The sequence below is a fragment of the Gopherus evgoodei genome, chromosome 1 (assembly GCF_007399415.2).
Source record: "Gopherus evgoodei ecotype Sinaloan lineage chromosome 1, rGopEvg1_v1.p, whole genome shotgun sequence".
Classification (NCBI taxonomy): Eukaryota; Metazoa; Chordata; order Testudines; family Testudinidae; genus Gopherus; species Gopherus evgoodei.
The window spans coordinates 246,788,104-246,803,493 of record NC_044322.1 but is presented as its reverse complement, the minus strand read 5'-3'; the positions used below and the strand labels follow the sequence as shown (position 1 = coordinate 246,803,493).

At 44.0% G+C, this 15,390-nt stretch overlaps 1 protein-coding gene across 4 annotated transcripts in view; it reads left to right on the top strand.

Annotated features, from left to right (window-relative positions):
* PIK3C2G (phosphatidylinositol-4-phosphate 3-kinase catalytic subunit type 2 gamma) overlaps positions 1–15,390 on the top strand; it is a 335,543-nt gene that overhangs the window by 25,649 nt on the left and 294,504 nt on the right. For all 4 annotated transcript variants that reach the window (XR_003997645.1, XM_030541961.1, XM_030541971.1 and 1 more), the window contains exon 5: positions 1,415–1,526. Coding sequence is in view for 3 of the 4 variants with exons in the window: in XM_030541961.1 (XP_030397821.1) it covers positions 1,415–1,526 (112 nt within the window). In the remaining variant the exon portion in view is untranslated. The remainder of the gene's footprint in view (positions 1–1,414; positions 1,527–15,390) is intronic.

Below are 15,390 nucleotides of genomic sequence, written 5' to 3'. Positions count from 1 at the left end.
TGGTACCATTCCATTTTAAGTTGGGGAGGGAGGTTAGGGGGGATTGAAAGTGCCAATTGTCGTTTTTTTTTACGAGAAATATAAAAGAAAATATTAATATTGTGTGGAAAAGAATTGGCATTTATTGACCTGATCTAAATGTAAACAGCTTAAATATTTTTGGTCTAGATTTACCAATATGATCTGGCTTCTTTATGCTACTTTAGTTTAATGGGTTGGTTAAACAAGGCTCACAGCTGCCTTTTACCAGTAAGGCAGTACAAAGCAGCCAGTGCATAAATGTGAATCTGCCCACTTTTATTTTTAGGGCCTTCAGTTTGATTGTGAGCATTTAATTTTTGTGTCTGCTCTCCAAGAGGTCACTAAAACACAAATGGTTTTAACACCTTAAACTTTAAAATGAAACTTTAAAATGAATGTTTTAATTTTTTTTAGCAGTAAAGAAATAGCATGAATGAAGAATTGAAATGAAAAATCAACCTCTGCTTGGTGATTCGGATTGTTAGCTGTGGGCAATCAGATTGTCACAGAAGTTTGGAAGGAATTATTTCCGCTGTGTGCTGCATTGCACAATTGACTAGGTGTACTGTGGGTGATCTTTGCCTTCATTCTGAAGAATCAGATAATGGCCCATGATCTAGTTGGTAGGGCAAGTCCTTTATGCCGATAAAGGCAAATTTAGTTAGTTATATTGTGATTTGCTTGCAAGAATTCACAATCAAACTATAAATATATCTTTGATTTTTGGATCAGATCCTCAAAAATGGGAGAGGGGAGAAGAAAATCCCTGTGATGGAAAGTGACCTAAAAATTTGAAGCAGGGTTATGGAGGAATGTAACTACTAGAGTAGATTTATCATGGGCTAATTGCACATATCTTCATATCATTGCTGTGCCCAGCTACTATTACGTATGGCTTCATGAAATGAATGTGGCTGATTGCAGTGACAAACAAATCTCTGACGTATCCTTGGGTCTTGTGCAGGCGCAGAGCCTTCATCATGCCCTCTTTTTTTGCATTAGGTTATATTCACATTTGAGAAAAGTACACAATTTCAATGGGGAAAAACTGAGTTTATAGATTTCAGTGGGAATAACTAGCTTTTTGGCTCTGCCATCTCTGATTCAGAATTGATAAGTTTATAATTCTAGATTCCTGACAGATTCTCCTGTTTCTTTAAAAACCGGGGTGAGTTCAGTGAGTTGCTAGGATTGTATGAATGACAACCTGATCCTCCTCAGACCACGTGAAGCCAGAAAAAAATGATTAACTAAGGTGTGGTTCATTCTAATTCCTCTAGATGGAGCTATACTGCAGCAGAAGTTAGAAGTCGTACTGTGATTCTGCTCAACAATATAGCCAGCAACTCTCTACCAAGCTGCTATTAATTTTTCTTCTTATCTTTGTTTACAGCTAGCTGTATTGTCCGTAACTTAGTTGTAGAGATTCTCCATTGCACAAATCAATATCCAGCCCAGGAAGAGTGTTTTCTAAGTGTTTATGGATCTGATGAATTTTTGCAAAAGTAAGTATCGCATTAAGAGATGGAATTAGATCATATAAGCTATGCACCTGAATACTGAAGTACTACATTTGTAAACAAAGCAGATCCAAAGGGAGAGATGCAAAACTGATGGTCATGTCACAAATCTTAGATCCCACCTTCCTCGAGCCTTGGAAGGTATTTCAACCGTGGAGTTTGGTTCATGCCTATCTCAAATTGTGCTTATACTGTGGAGTATTGAGAAGGGAATGTGGTCTAGAGAAAAAAGCATGGGACAAGGAGCTAGGTACTCCTGAACTTGAATCAAAGCTCTTCTATTTACTCCCCGCATGGCCTTGTACAAGTTATTTCACCTCTCAGTCTGCCTCAGATTCTTCATCAGCATCTCTTTTTTTCCTAATGCCAAGATTGTGTTGGGCTGAGCTGCCCATTTCTCCATCCATAAAAATGGGGATAACAATACCAACTTCTTATTGCAGGGACGTTATGAGAATGAGTTAATGTTTGTGCAGCTCTTCAAAGATGTATACCACTGAATACATGGGAAGTGTGATTATGTAAAGTTGCCTAGTGGGACGGTGTTTCTTTCCATCAGTGTGGAGTAAGTGAAGATACCCAGCTATCACTAAATGTCAGACTGTGAAGAGAGAACATACATGGCAGAAAGAGGCCTTTTCTGGTATCACTAGACAGGAACTTCTGAACTTAAACTGCTTGAAGTTGGATGATGAGGTTGGAGAAACCTATAAAAATTACTAGTAACTGATTATATTCTGCAACTGAGGGTGTAGGGTTTTGTAAATTAGACCTTACTGTGCTTGATTTTCCAATTGCTTACACCTGCATAAAACAAGACAGTATTGTTATGCAGGTGTAAAACTGGAACAAGTGAGAGGCAAATCAAGCCCATTACCTCCATTACTTGATCAGTCTGTTGCATAAGACAGACTGAACTTGTTTAGAAGAAGGGGAAAAAAAGCTCTTTCTCATTTCAAACTAATTGCTAACAAAATGAAAATAACAAGTAATTGTACTGAGGATGAGCTCACTGCGTCTCAGTACAGTGTATGGTATGTTCTAAACAATTTATTTTCACTTTTGGAAGAACTCATCAATAGGGAACTGCTAAATTCCTGCATTTGCAGAATCTCTGCATGTCTCATTAGCAGTGAAACAAAGTCAAAAATGTTCTCAGCTGCTTGCTTTGCTCCTTCAGTGTAGTGCAAAGGGCATTGAGCTGCACTTCTGGCCTCAACTGCTGTAATTCTATGCTATGCTGTGCTTTCATCTTCCTCTTTTTCCTGGCTCTTCCTGATCATCGTCAGTGTCCTCTAAATGAGATCTTGAAACCCTAAGTCAAACTCATCCATAGGGCAACTTATTGTGAAGCCTGTGGGGTTACTTGCAGGATCAATTTGGCCCTGTATCTGAGATGCAGGAGCAGCTCCAGGCACTAGCACAGCAATCATGTGCCTGGGGCGGCAACCTGGGGTGAGGTGGCCTGTCAGTCATCATGAGGGCTGCAATCAGGGAGCCTTTGGTGGCGTTTCTGCGGGAGGTCTGCTGGTCCTGCAGTTTCGGCAGCAATTCGGTGGTGGGCACACCGAAGGCACGGGATCGGTAGATCACCCGCAGAAACGCCATCGAATCCACGTGACCGGCGGACCTCCTGCAGAAATGCCGGCGAAGGCTGCCTGACTGCTCTGCTTGGGGCAGCAAAAAACATAGCACCGCCCGTGTTGAGATATCTATGTCTGTGAGCTGCTCTTTCCCCATTCCCTTGTTGTTAATATAGATGTAAAATCAGAAGTGCTCATGCAAAATTCTTCTTAGAATACACATCAGTGCTGAATTCCAGAATAAACCCTCCAAATCATGTTTGCAGCGGTCTTTGTAGCTGTGTTAGTCCCAAGATATTGGAGAAACAAAGTGGGTGAGGGAATATCTTTTATTGGACCAACTTCTCTTTGTGAAAAAAGCAAGCTGTTGATCTACACCAGTGGTTTTCAACCTTTTTTTTTTCATTTGTGGATCCCTAAAAGATTTTGAATGTAGGTGTGGACCCCTTTGGAAATCTTAGACATAGTCTGTGGACCCCCCAGGGATCCATGGACCCCAGGTGAAAACCAGTGAGCCACACAGGGCTCTTCTTCAGGTCTGGGAAAGATATTTAGAATGTTACAACTAAATATAAGGCAGATCAAATTGTATAGCATAAGTAGTTCACACATACTCTTAAGATATCATTCAAGGTGAAGTGGCCCTTTAACTGATCTGCACAAAAAGAGAAAGGGGAAGAGGGGGCTTAGTGGGCTACAGATTGTTGTAATAAGCCATAAATATAGTATCTTTATTAAGACCACGCTTTTAAGGGTCTACCAAAGTTGTGAATTTAAGCTCTCCTGTCCGTCTTTTTGAAGATCTTGTGCAGGCGGTCGTTTTTTGTTTTTATTTTTCTATGAATTCATTTGAGAGCATAGTAATTGTTTCATTTGACTCATATAGTTGTTGTTGGGGCATTTAGTGCTCTGGATGAGGTACACCTTATGTTGATAAGCATGTGTAGGATCCATGGTTCTTGAAAGGTGTGTTGGGGGAGGGGGTATTGAACAGAATAGCGGTGGAGATATGCTTGCAGGGTTTGCAGCTATTGTTATGGCAGGGTCTACTGCCACTTTGTGTCCTGGTCTGTGGGGAGCTTGATTCTGATGATGAACTTGGTAAGGTTGTTTGAAGGTGTCATAAACAGATAGCTAAGGGTTAATGTCTCTTTCACCTGAAACACCTGACCAGAGGACCAATCAGGAAACCGGATTTTTTCAACTTTGGGTGGAGGGAAGTTTGTGTCTGAGGTCTTTGTTTTCTGGCTGCCTGCTTTCTCTGAGCTTTGGAGAAGTAGTTCTGTTTTCTAATCTTCTGTTTCTAAGTGTAAGGACCAAGAGATCAGATAGTAAGTTATATGGTTTCTTTTCTTTGGTATTTGCATGAATATAAGTGCTGGAGTGCTTTGATTTGTATTCTTTTTGAATAAGGCTGTTTATTCAATATTCTTTTAAGCAATTGACCCTGTATTGTATCATCTTAATACAGAGAGACCATTTGTATATTTTCTTTCTTTTTTATATAAAGCTTTCTTTTAAGACCTGTTGGAGTTTTTCTTTACTTCAGGGAAATTGAGTCTGTACTCACCAGGGAATTGGTGGGAGGAAGAAATCAGGGGAGATCGGTGTGTGTTGAATTGGCTAGCCTGATTTTGCATTCCCTCTGGGGGAATAGGAAAGTCCTTTTTGTTCCAGGACCAGGAACGGAGAGGGGGAGTCACTCTGTTTGGATTCACAGAGCTTGTGTCTGTGTATCTCTCCAGGAGCACCTGGAGGGGGGAGAGGGAAAAAGGATTATTTCCCTCTGTTGTGAGACTCAAGGGATTTGGGTCTTGGGGTCCCCAGGGAAGGTTTTTCAGTGGGACCAGAGTGCCCCAAAACACTCTAATTTTTTGGGTGGTGGCAGCAGGTACCAGGTCCAAGCTGGTGACTAAGCTTGGAGGTTTTCATGCTAACCCCCATATTTTGGACGCTAAGGTCCAAATCTGGGACTAAGGTTATGTCATGGTGTAGCAGCGGTTGGGAGATAGACAGAATCCAGAAGCCAGTAGGAATATTATATTTTTCTTTTCTCTGCTAAGGGCTTTTTAGCACAGAGAGAAACAGTTGGTTTTAAAAGGGAACCAGAGAGAATTTTTTTTTCTGCTCTCTCTGGCAGTTTGTGGCTTGCATGTTAAGCAAGAAGTCGTTAAGGGCTATCACGAGTCTTTTGTCACACAATAGCACTCCCATTGAGAGTCATACCAGCACTATATAAATGCAAATAAAGTGGTTTTCAGGTTTACTTAACATTGAAGATTAGCTAAAGGCACTGTTGCTAGGCAGACTTCAGGAGGCAACAGAGAACCTGCAGTTCGTAAGATAAACACCGGAGGGCACCCCAACACAAGAAAACAGGAACCATGTCTACCAAGACAAAAATGGAGGCTGAAGAACACATCAGAGAAGCTGAACACAGGTGACAGCTGGAAATAAAACAAAAAGAGATGGAGATGAAAGAAAGAGAAGAACAGATCAGACAGGCAGCCTACCAAAGAGAACAGGCAGCCTACCAAAGAGAACAGGCAGCCAAAGAGGCAGCACACAAAAGAAAACTAGAAGAAGAAGAGGTGGCCTACCGAAGGAAACAAGCAGAAGAAGAGTTGGCCCACAGAAGGAAGCAAGAAGAAGAAGAGGTGGCCCACCGCCGAGAAATGGAAAAACAACAAAAAGAAATGGAAAAACAACAAAAATAGAATGAAGAGAAGGAAAAACAGAGAAAACATGAACTGGACTTGGCAAAGGCTGGGCTGCATGTGCCAGCCAACCCTAACAACCCGGCGCCAATTATTGCTCCACAGCACAGGAAATTTCCCACCTACAAGGCAGGTGATGACACCGAGGCCTTCTTGGAAAATTTTGAAGGAGCCTGTCTTGGGTTACAGCATCCCCGAAGACCAGTACATGGTAGAATTAAGGCCACAACTCAGTGGACCTTTAGCAGAGGTGGCAGCTGAAATGCCTAAGCAGCAAATGAATGACTATAAACTTTTTCAAACCAAGGCCAGATACAGGATGGGGATAACCCCAGATCATGCCCGTCGGCGCTTCAGAACCCAAAAGTGGAAACCAGAGGTGTCATTTCCCAAACACGCCTACTACATTGCAAAAAACTATGAGGCCTGGATAACAGGAAACAACATTCAAACCTTGGAAGAACTGAACCTCCTCATACAAATGGAGCAGTTCTTGGATGGTGTTCCTGAAGACATCACACGGTACATACAAAATGGAAAACCCAAAGATATCGCTAAGGCGGGGGAGATTGGAGCCAAATGGATGGAACTGGCAGAAAGCAAGAAAGCTACTATCAAGGGGAACGATTACCCCAGGGGGCACACAGACCATAAACCCTACAACCGAGGACAGCCAAAGACCCCACATACCACCCAAGTAAAGCCACAGACACCCTACCCTTCCACCGCACCACTCTCCAGTAACTCACCTCGGCCCAGTGACCCATCAGATGGAAGATGCTTTAAGTGTAATAAACTGGGACATATCAAGGCCAACTGTCCAAAGAACACCATGCGAGTGCAATTCATTACACCACCATCACCCCAAAGATCCCCAGGCCCGGATGCCTCTCAAATACCCTTGGAGCGAAGGGAAAATTTGAGAGTGGGCGAAAAGAAGGTTACTGCGTGGAGAGACACGGGGGCACAAGTGTCAGCTATCCACCAATCCTTCGTAGACCCCAAATTCATCAACCCAAAGGCCAAAGTTACAATTTACCCCTTCATGTCACAAGCTGTAGACTTGCCTACAGCTCAACTGCCTGTCCAGTACAAAGGCTGGTCAGGAATGTGGACTTTTGCAGTCTATGACAATTATCCTATCCCCATGCTACTGGGGGAAGACTTGGCCAACCAGGTGAGGCGGGCCAAGAGAGTGGGAATGGTTACACGTAGCCAAACCAGGCAAGCTTCCAGACCCATTCCTGTTCCTGAGCCGTCCACAGAGGCCCCGTCTGTGTTACCTGAGACCCAGACAGAGGTAGTGGACCCGGATTCCATGCCTACCACTGAAACAGCCACAGCATCTCCAGTCCCAGGCCCGGAACTGGAACAGCAACCAGCACCAGCAAGTGCAACCACATCTTCAAACTCAACGCCAGAGGGCGCCAGCGAGCCAGAACTGGCAGAAGCACAAGACAACCATACCCAAAAGGCTCAGCCAGAGCCTGAAATACCCTCAGGTGCACCAGCGGGGAGCGGTTCACCAGCAACGGAAACAACCCCATCACCTACATCGCTTCCAGAGGGACCAAGCCCAAGTCCACAGTCTGAGGAAGAACTGGTGACCCCAGCCTCAAGGGAACAGTTCCAGGCTGAGCAGGAAGCAGATGACAGCCTTCAGAAAGCATGGGCGGCGGCACGGAGCGCCCCACTGCCTCTCAGCTCTTCTAATCGATCCCGGTTTGTTATAGACCAAGGACTTTTATACAAGGAAATTCTTTCTGGTGGACACTGGAAAGAATGGCAGCCGCAAAAACAGTTGGTGGTTCCAACTAAGTACCGGGGGAAGCTCTTAAGCTTAGCCCATGATCATCCCAGTGGCCATGCTAGGGTGAACAAAACCAAGGACCGGTTGGGGAAGTCCTTCCACTGGGTGGGGATGGGCAAGGATGTTGCCAAGTATGTCCGGTCTTATGAGGTATGCCAAAGAGTGGGTAAGCCTCAAGACCAGGTCAAGGCCCCTCTCCAGCCACTCCCCATAATTAAGGTCCCATTTCAGCGAGTAGCTGTGGATATTCTGGGCCCTTTCCCAAAAAAGACGCCCAGAGGAAAGCAGTACGTACTAACTTTAGTGGACTTTGCTACCCGATGGCCGGAAGCAGTAGCTCTAGGCAACACCAGGGCTAACACTGTGTGCCTGGCCCTAACAGACATCTTTGCCAGGGTAGGTTGGCCCTCTGACATCCTTACAGATTCAGAGTCTAATTTCCTGGCAGGGACCATGGAAAAACTGTGGGAAACTCATGGGGTGAATCACTTGGTTGCCACCCCGTACCACCATCAAACCAATGGCCTGGTGGAAAGGTTCAATGGAACTTTGGGGGCCATGATACGAAAATTCATCAACGAATTCTCCAATAATTGGGACCTAGTGTTGCAGCAGTTGCTGTTTGCCTACAGGGCTGTACCACATCCCAGTTTAGGGTTTTCACCATTTGAACTTGTGTATGGTCACGAGGTTAAGGGGCCATTACAGTTGGTGAAGCAGCAATGGGAGGGGTTTACGCCTTCTCCAGGAACTAACATTCTGGACTTTGTAAGCAACCTACAAAGCACCCTCCAACACTCTTTAGCCCTTGCTAGAGAGAACCTAAAGGATGCTCAGAAAGAGCAAAAGGCCTGGTATGACAGACATGCCAGAGAACGTTCTTTCAGGGTAGGAGACCAGGTTATGGTCTTGAAGGCGCAACAGGCCCATAAGATGGAAGCATCATGGGAAGGGCCATTCACGGTCCAAGAGCGCCTGGGAACTGTAAACTACCTCATAGCATTTCCCAATTCCTCACTAAAGCCTAAAGTGTACCATGTTAATTCTCTCAAGCCTTTCTATTCCAGAGATTTACAGGTTTGTCAGTTTACAGTCCAGGGAGATGATGCTGAGTGGCCTGACGGTGTCTACTACGACGGGAAAAAAGACGGTGGCGTGGAAGAGGTGAACCTCTCAACCACCCTGGAATGTCTGAAGCGGCAACAAATTAAGGAGCTGTGCACTAGCTTCGCCCCATTGTTCTCAGCCACCCCAGGACGGACTGAACGGGCATACCACTCCATTGATACAGGTAATGCTCACCCAATCAGAACCCCACCCTACCGGGTGTCTCCTCATGCCCAAGCTGCTATAGAACGGGAGATCCATAACATGCTACACATGGGTATAATCCGCTCATCTACCAGTGCATGGGCATCTCCAGTGGTTCTGGTACCCAAACCAGATGGGGAAATACGCTTTTGCGTGGACTACCGTAAGCTAAATGCTGTAACTCGTCCGGACAACTATCCAATGCCACGCACTGATGAGCTATTGGAAAAGTTGGGACGTGCCCAGTTCATCTCTACAATAGACTTAACCAAGGGGTACTGGCAAGTACCGCTAGATGAACCTGCCAAGGAGAGGTCAGCATTCGTCACCCATGCGGGGGTGTATGAATTCAATGTCCTTCCTTTCGGCCTTTGAAATGCACCCGCCACCTTCCAGAGGCTGGTACATGGTCTACTAGCTGGACTGGGAGAATTTGCAGTTGCCTACCTCGATGATGTGGCCATTTTTTCAGACTCCTGGCCCGAACACCTACTCCAACTGGAAAAGGTCTTTGAGCGCATCAGGCAGGCAGGACTAACTGTTAAGGCCAAAAAGTGTCAAATAGGCCAAAACAGAGTGACTTACCTGGGGCACCAGGTGGGTCGAGGAACCATAAACCCCCTACAGGCCAAGGTGGATGCTATCCAAAAGTGGCCTGTCCCAAGGTCAAACAAACAGGTCCAATCCTTCTTAGGCTTGGCCGGATACTACAGGCGATTTGTACCACACTACAGCCAAATCGCTGCCCCATTGACCGACCTGACCAAAAAGACCCAGCCAAATGCAGTTAAGTGGACTGATGAGTGTTAAAAGGCCTTTACCCAGCTTAAGGCGATGCTCATGTCTGACCCTGTGCTCAGGGCCCCGGACTTTGACAAGCCATTCCTAGTAACCACGGATGCATCTGAGCGTGGTATAGGAGCAGTGCTCATGCAGGAAGCAACAGATCACAACTTCCATCCTGTCGTGTTTCTCAGCAAGAAACTGTCTGACAGGGAAAGTCACTGGTCAGTCAGTAAAAAGGAATGCTATGCCATTGTGTACGCCCTGGAAAAGCTACGCCCATATGTTTGGGGACGGCGGTTCAAACTACAAACTGACCATGCTGCACTAAAGTGGCTTCATACTGCCAAGGGGAACAACAAGAAACTTCTTCGTTGGAGTTTAGCTCTCCAAGATTTTAATTTTGAAATTCAAAACATCACAGGAGCTTCTAACAAAGTTGCTGATGCACTCTCCCGTGAGAGTTTCCCAGAATCCAGTAGTTAAAAAGTGTTCTTAAAATGTAAAAGTCTGTTAGTTATATACTTAGTAGTATATGTAAAGGTGCATGTGTTGTATTAATCTGTTTATTTTCAAGTTCTAGAAGGAAATCGCCGCCAGTGAGCTTCCCCACTGTCTGCAATTTGGGGGGCGTGTCATAAACAGATAGCTAAGGGTTAATGTCTCTTTCACCTGAAACACCTGACCAGAGGACCAATCAGGAAACCGGATTTTTTCAACTTTGGGTGGAGGGAAGTTTGTGTCTGAGGTCTTTGTTTTCTGGCTGCCTGCTTTCTCTGAGCTTTGGAGAAGTAGTTCTGCTTTCTAATCTTTTGTTTCTAAGTGTAAGGACAAAGAGATCAGATAGTAAGTTATATGGTTTCTTTTCTTTGGTATTTGCATGAATATAAGTGCTGGAGTGCTTTGATTTGTATTCTTTTTGAATAAGGCTGTTTATTCAATATTCTTTTAAGCAATTGACCCTGTATTGTATCATCTTAATGCAGAGAGACCATTTGTATTTTTTCTTTTTTTTTTATATAAAGCTTTCTTTTAAGACCTGTTGGAGTTTTTCTTTACTTCAGGGAAATTGAGTCTGTACTCACCAGGGAATTGGTGGGAGGAAGAAATCAGGGGAGATCGGTGTGTGTTGAATTGGCTAGCCTGATTTTGCATTCCCTCTGGGGGAATAGGAAAGTCCTTTTTGTTCCAGGACCGGGAACGGAGAGGGGGAGTCACTCTGTTTGGATTCACAGAGCTTGTGTCTGTGTATCTCTCCAGGAGCACCTGGAGGGGGGGAGGGAAAAAGGATTATTTCCCTTTGTTGTGAGACTCAAGGGATTTGGGTCTTGGGGTCCCCAGGGAAGGTTTTTCAGTGGGACCAGAGTGCCCCAAAACACTCTAATTTTTTGGGTGGTGGCAGCAGGTACCAGGTCCAAGCTGGTGACTAAGCTTGGAGGTTTTCATGCTAACCCCCATATTTTGGACGCTAAGGTCCAAATCTGGGACTAAGGTTATGTCAGAAGGCCAGAAGGGGTGTGGGGGTGAGCAGGAAAGATTTATTTCAGAATGTGGTCTCCACAAAGTATGGGTAGCAATTGTTTGATAACCTATATGGGTTCCAGTGTGGGGTGACAAGTAGGGGTATGTGGTTGGAGGATTTTTTAAAATCTGTATTGAAACAAGATCTCTCGGAGTTTGGTGGCAGATTCAGTGATGGTTTTTTTGTTTTTTGTTTTTTAAATCTACTTCTTTGGTGTAGTGTCCTTGTTTGGTGAAGGAGATTTTAAGTATGCTAAGGTGTATATCCTAGATTTTCTCCTTGGAGCATATTCTGTGATATCTGAGTGCCTGGCTGTAGATAACAGATTTCTTTGTGTGTTTGAGGTGGTTACTGGACCTCAGTGTGGTAGTCTGTGGGTTTCTTCAATACAGTTGTCTATAGCATTCCTTTGATGAAGCTGATGTCCGGAAAGTTGATGCTGGCACAGAAGTGTCATAGAGAAAGTTTGATGGATGCGGGGTGGTGGTTGTTAAAGTTGTGGTGGAAAGATATAGGGACGTTTAGGTCATTTGACCAGAAGCTGAAAATATCACTGATGTACTTTGGGTGTATCATTAGCTAAGGGTGAGGATGTGAAAAGGATGTTTGGGGTGGATATGTGAGTGTTATCTTGTAGATATTTGAAATGGGTAGCTATGCCATGATTGTGAGGAGTGTGGGTAAACAGGGAGGTGAAATGGATGGTATTCTGAGGGGCATTGTTAAAGTTGCTGAGTTTCTACCGGATATCAGTTGTGTCCTGGAGGAAACGAGCCCTTTGTGTGGTGAATGGCCCTTTGAGGATGTTTTTTATGAGTCTTGATAGTCCTTCAGTAAGAGTCCCAAGGCCAGATATAAGTCTACCTGAGTTCCCTTATTTGTGTATCTTGGAGGCATGTAGAAGGTCTATCTTGGAGGCATGTAGAAGGTCCCTGAGTGGGTTCATGGGGGGAATGAGGTTGGAGAGTTTCTCTTGGAATTGTTTGGAGAAGGATTTGGGTGAATTCTAGTGTGGAGTCTTGTTGGAGTTTTCTATAATAGGAGGTGTCAGAGAGTTGTCAGTTGACCTCATTAACATAGTCATCATAGAAACCTTGTAGCAGTAAAGAGAATTGTGTGCTGCTGTTCTTTCTTTGTCATTACAGTTCAGTAGAACCTGAACATAAAGCCAACCCACAAAAAAGTTCATATAATGCACATGCCTCACACCATGGTGTTAGTGAGCCAGATGACATCATGAAGTTCTGTAAGAGGCTTCCATTTGTTATCAGATTGAACTGTATTATAGAGCAGCTGATGCACCCTGTAGCAGAATCTGAAATACTTGATGATGCCTGGAATCAATTAGCTTTAAGTGAGTGGAAGTGTTGGGGGAAAAGAGCAAATACATACTAGTGTGTTAGCTAGGAATAGCACGGCACATGGCATTGCCGGGTAAATGAAGATGTAACAATTTATTATTCCCCCTCCTTTGTGTGTGTCCATTATCTACTGATGTTCCCTTTGGCTTTTTATTATGAACCTCAGTGGAAACCTGGATTTCAAACATCCCCAAAAGTTCAGGGAATTTTATACTGAGGATTTTGGTTCATCCCATGGCTAATTGGTGAAATTCTGATTTGGAACCATGCTCCATTTCTGGTCTTTAACTTAGATTTCTCTAGGTCAGAAATTGTGAGTTGTCACAGGCTATGCAATTTCTTTTCCTTCTTACATTTCTCTTGTTAGCAAATCTCTCTTGCACCATCTCTAGAGCATTGTTAGGATTAATCCTTAGTTTGTCCCTGCCTCTTCTCTCAACTTTAGTTATATCTTTCCCTCAGCCCATCTTGATGTATTGCAATTTCCCCTTCTATGATCTTAATGTATTGCTATATGTCAAGGCATAGGCACCGGCTCCGTGGGTGCTCTGGGGCTGGAGCACACACAGGGAAAAATGGTGAGTGCCCAGCACCCACCAGCAGCCCTGCTGATCAGCTCCTTACCCTCCCCCCCAGTGCCTCCTGCCCATTGCAATCAGCTGTTCAGCGGTGGGCAGGCTGCAGAGCAAGGGCGGAGGGGATAGAATGGGGCAGAAAGAGGCAGGGCAGGGGTGGAGTAGGGGCAGGGCCTGGGGCAGAGCGGGGGTTGAGCACCTCCAGGGAAATGACAAAGTCAGCACCTGTGCATCTAGAGCCCAAAACTCTCTAGTTCAAAGAAGTGGGAAATACTATTCTACATTCACTAGCTTTCCCGTACATTTCCAAATACTATTCACTTTTGTTCTTCTGGTTTTCAAAACTCTGCTTAGACTCAATCTCGCTTCGCTCTCTAAGAGTATGTGTATGTTGGACCTGCAATGTGTAATTTCCAGCTTGAGCAGATATACAAGTGCTTGCTCTGATTGAGTTAGAGTACTAAAAAATAGAAGTGTATCCACAATGGCCTGAGAAGCAGGAGGAGCTACATGCCCACATACCTGCCTACGATCAGGATTGTACTCTGGTAATCTAGCTCGAGCCCACCGCTTGCACCACTGCAGCTATGCTATTTTTCGCATGCTAGATCTGTCAGTGCTAACTCTGCCTTACACCTTCTAGCTCACCTGTAGACATACCCTGAATCTCCTAGCTACCTGTTCAATACATTCCATCAAACTTGACCTCTTGTTTGTTTCTACCTTTTTATTTCTTGCCCTGTCCATCTCTGCCAGCTGAAGATTTTCCCTTTCCAAACCACTTGTATATCCTCTTTGTTTAAATCTTCCCTTCAGACTGTCCTTTGCTTTTTTTCCTCTTTAGCTTGTGAATAGATGCCTCTGCAAAGTGGTTTTATGATGTCCTTTATGAAAGATGCCATATAAAAATAAATTATATTGGGGGTTAAGCAGCTTGTGTTGAATAATTCATGACTACCACTGCCAGCAGCAAATCCAAAGCAGCTCTTGTTATGTGCCAGTAATGAATCAATCTTTCTTGCAAACTTTCTGCCTCTAGAGCTATAGGTCACTTGCTCAGAGCATTCCAAAGTGCCTAGTAAAACATACCACCTTGCTATATAAAAAGATGTTAGTTTATTTTTATTTTTTTTGTTTATTGATCTGGCTGTTGTCAGTAAGAAGAACTGACTGCAATGCACAACCAGCAAATGAACATAGTCCAGCAGGTTTTATAAATGTTACTTTAAAGTTTCCTGTCTTTTGAAGGCAGGAGGGTTTAAGTTTGCCTTTAGTATATTGCTGAATTCTGCTTTCATTTTCCTATAGTGTATTTTTGTGTAATTATCTTGCTCCTAAATTCAGTGGTCATAGTAAACAGAAATGTAGAATAGAAATGAGCATCTCTGGTCTATAATTTACACTCTCATGCTGGCTTATGACCTTATGGATGACATTTTTTTGTTTTTTTTGCCTTGTTAATTCCAGTCTCTGCTAATCAAGTCTTGACTAGAAACTAGTTTTTCCCTTCAAGTGAAGTTTAAACTATTAATTATAGGAAGGACAGAGGTATATTTGTGTAGATTGGGATCATTAGAAGCTTGCATTTTGAGGTGAATATGCTCTTTATAAAAATAAGCCTCCATTTTCTCTTGTCACTGCGAATTAACGTTCTCATACAGTTCTCATATTTTTTTTGCTGCAGGATGGCTACCTTTAAATCTGCTATTGTGTGTCCAGGGAGATTGACGTGTTCTACAGGTTTTTGTATATTGCCATTCCTAATATCTGATTTGTGTCCATTTATCCTTTTATGTAGGGACTGTCCAGTTTGGCCAATGTACATAGCAGAGGGGCATTGCTGGCACATGATGGCGTATATTACATTGGTGGACGTGCAGGTGAATGTACTGTTGATGTTGTGGCTGATCTGGTTAGGTCCTGTGATGGCGTCACTGGTATAGATATGTGGGCAGAGTTGGCATCGAGGTTTGTTGCATAGATTGATTTTTGAGTAATTACTATGGTGAGGTGTGTGGTTGCTGGTGAGAATATGCTTAAGGTTTGTGAGTTATACGTGGGTGAGAACGGGCCTGCCTCCCAAGGCCTGTGAAAGCGAGGGATGAGTTGTAGATCACTGATGATGCATTGAAGAGGTTTTAACTAAGGACTATAGGGCAGTGCAGTTCTGTTGGTTTCTTTTTTGGG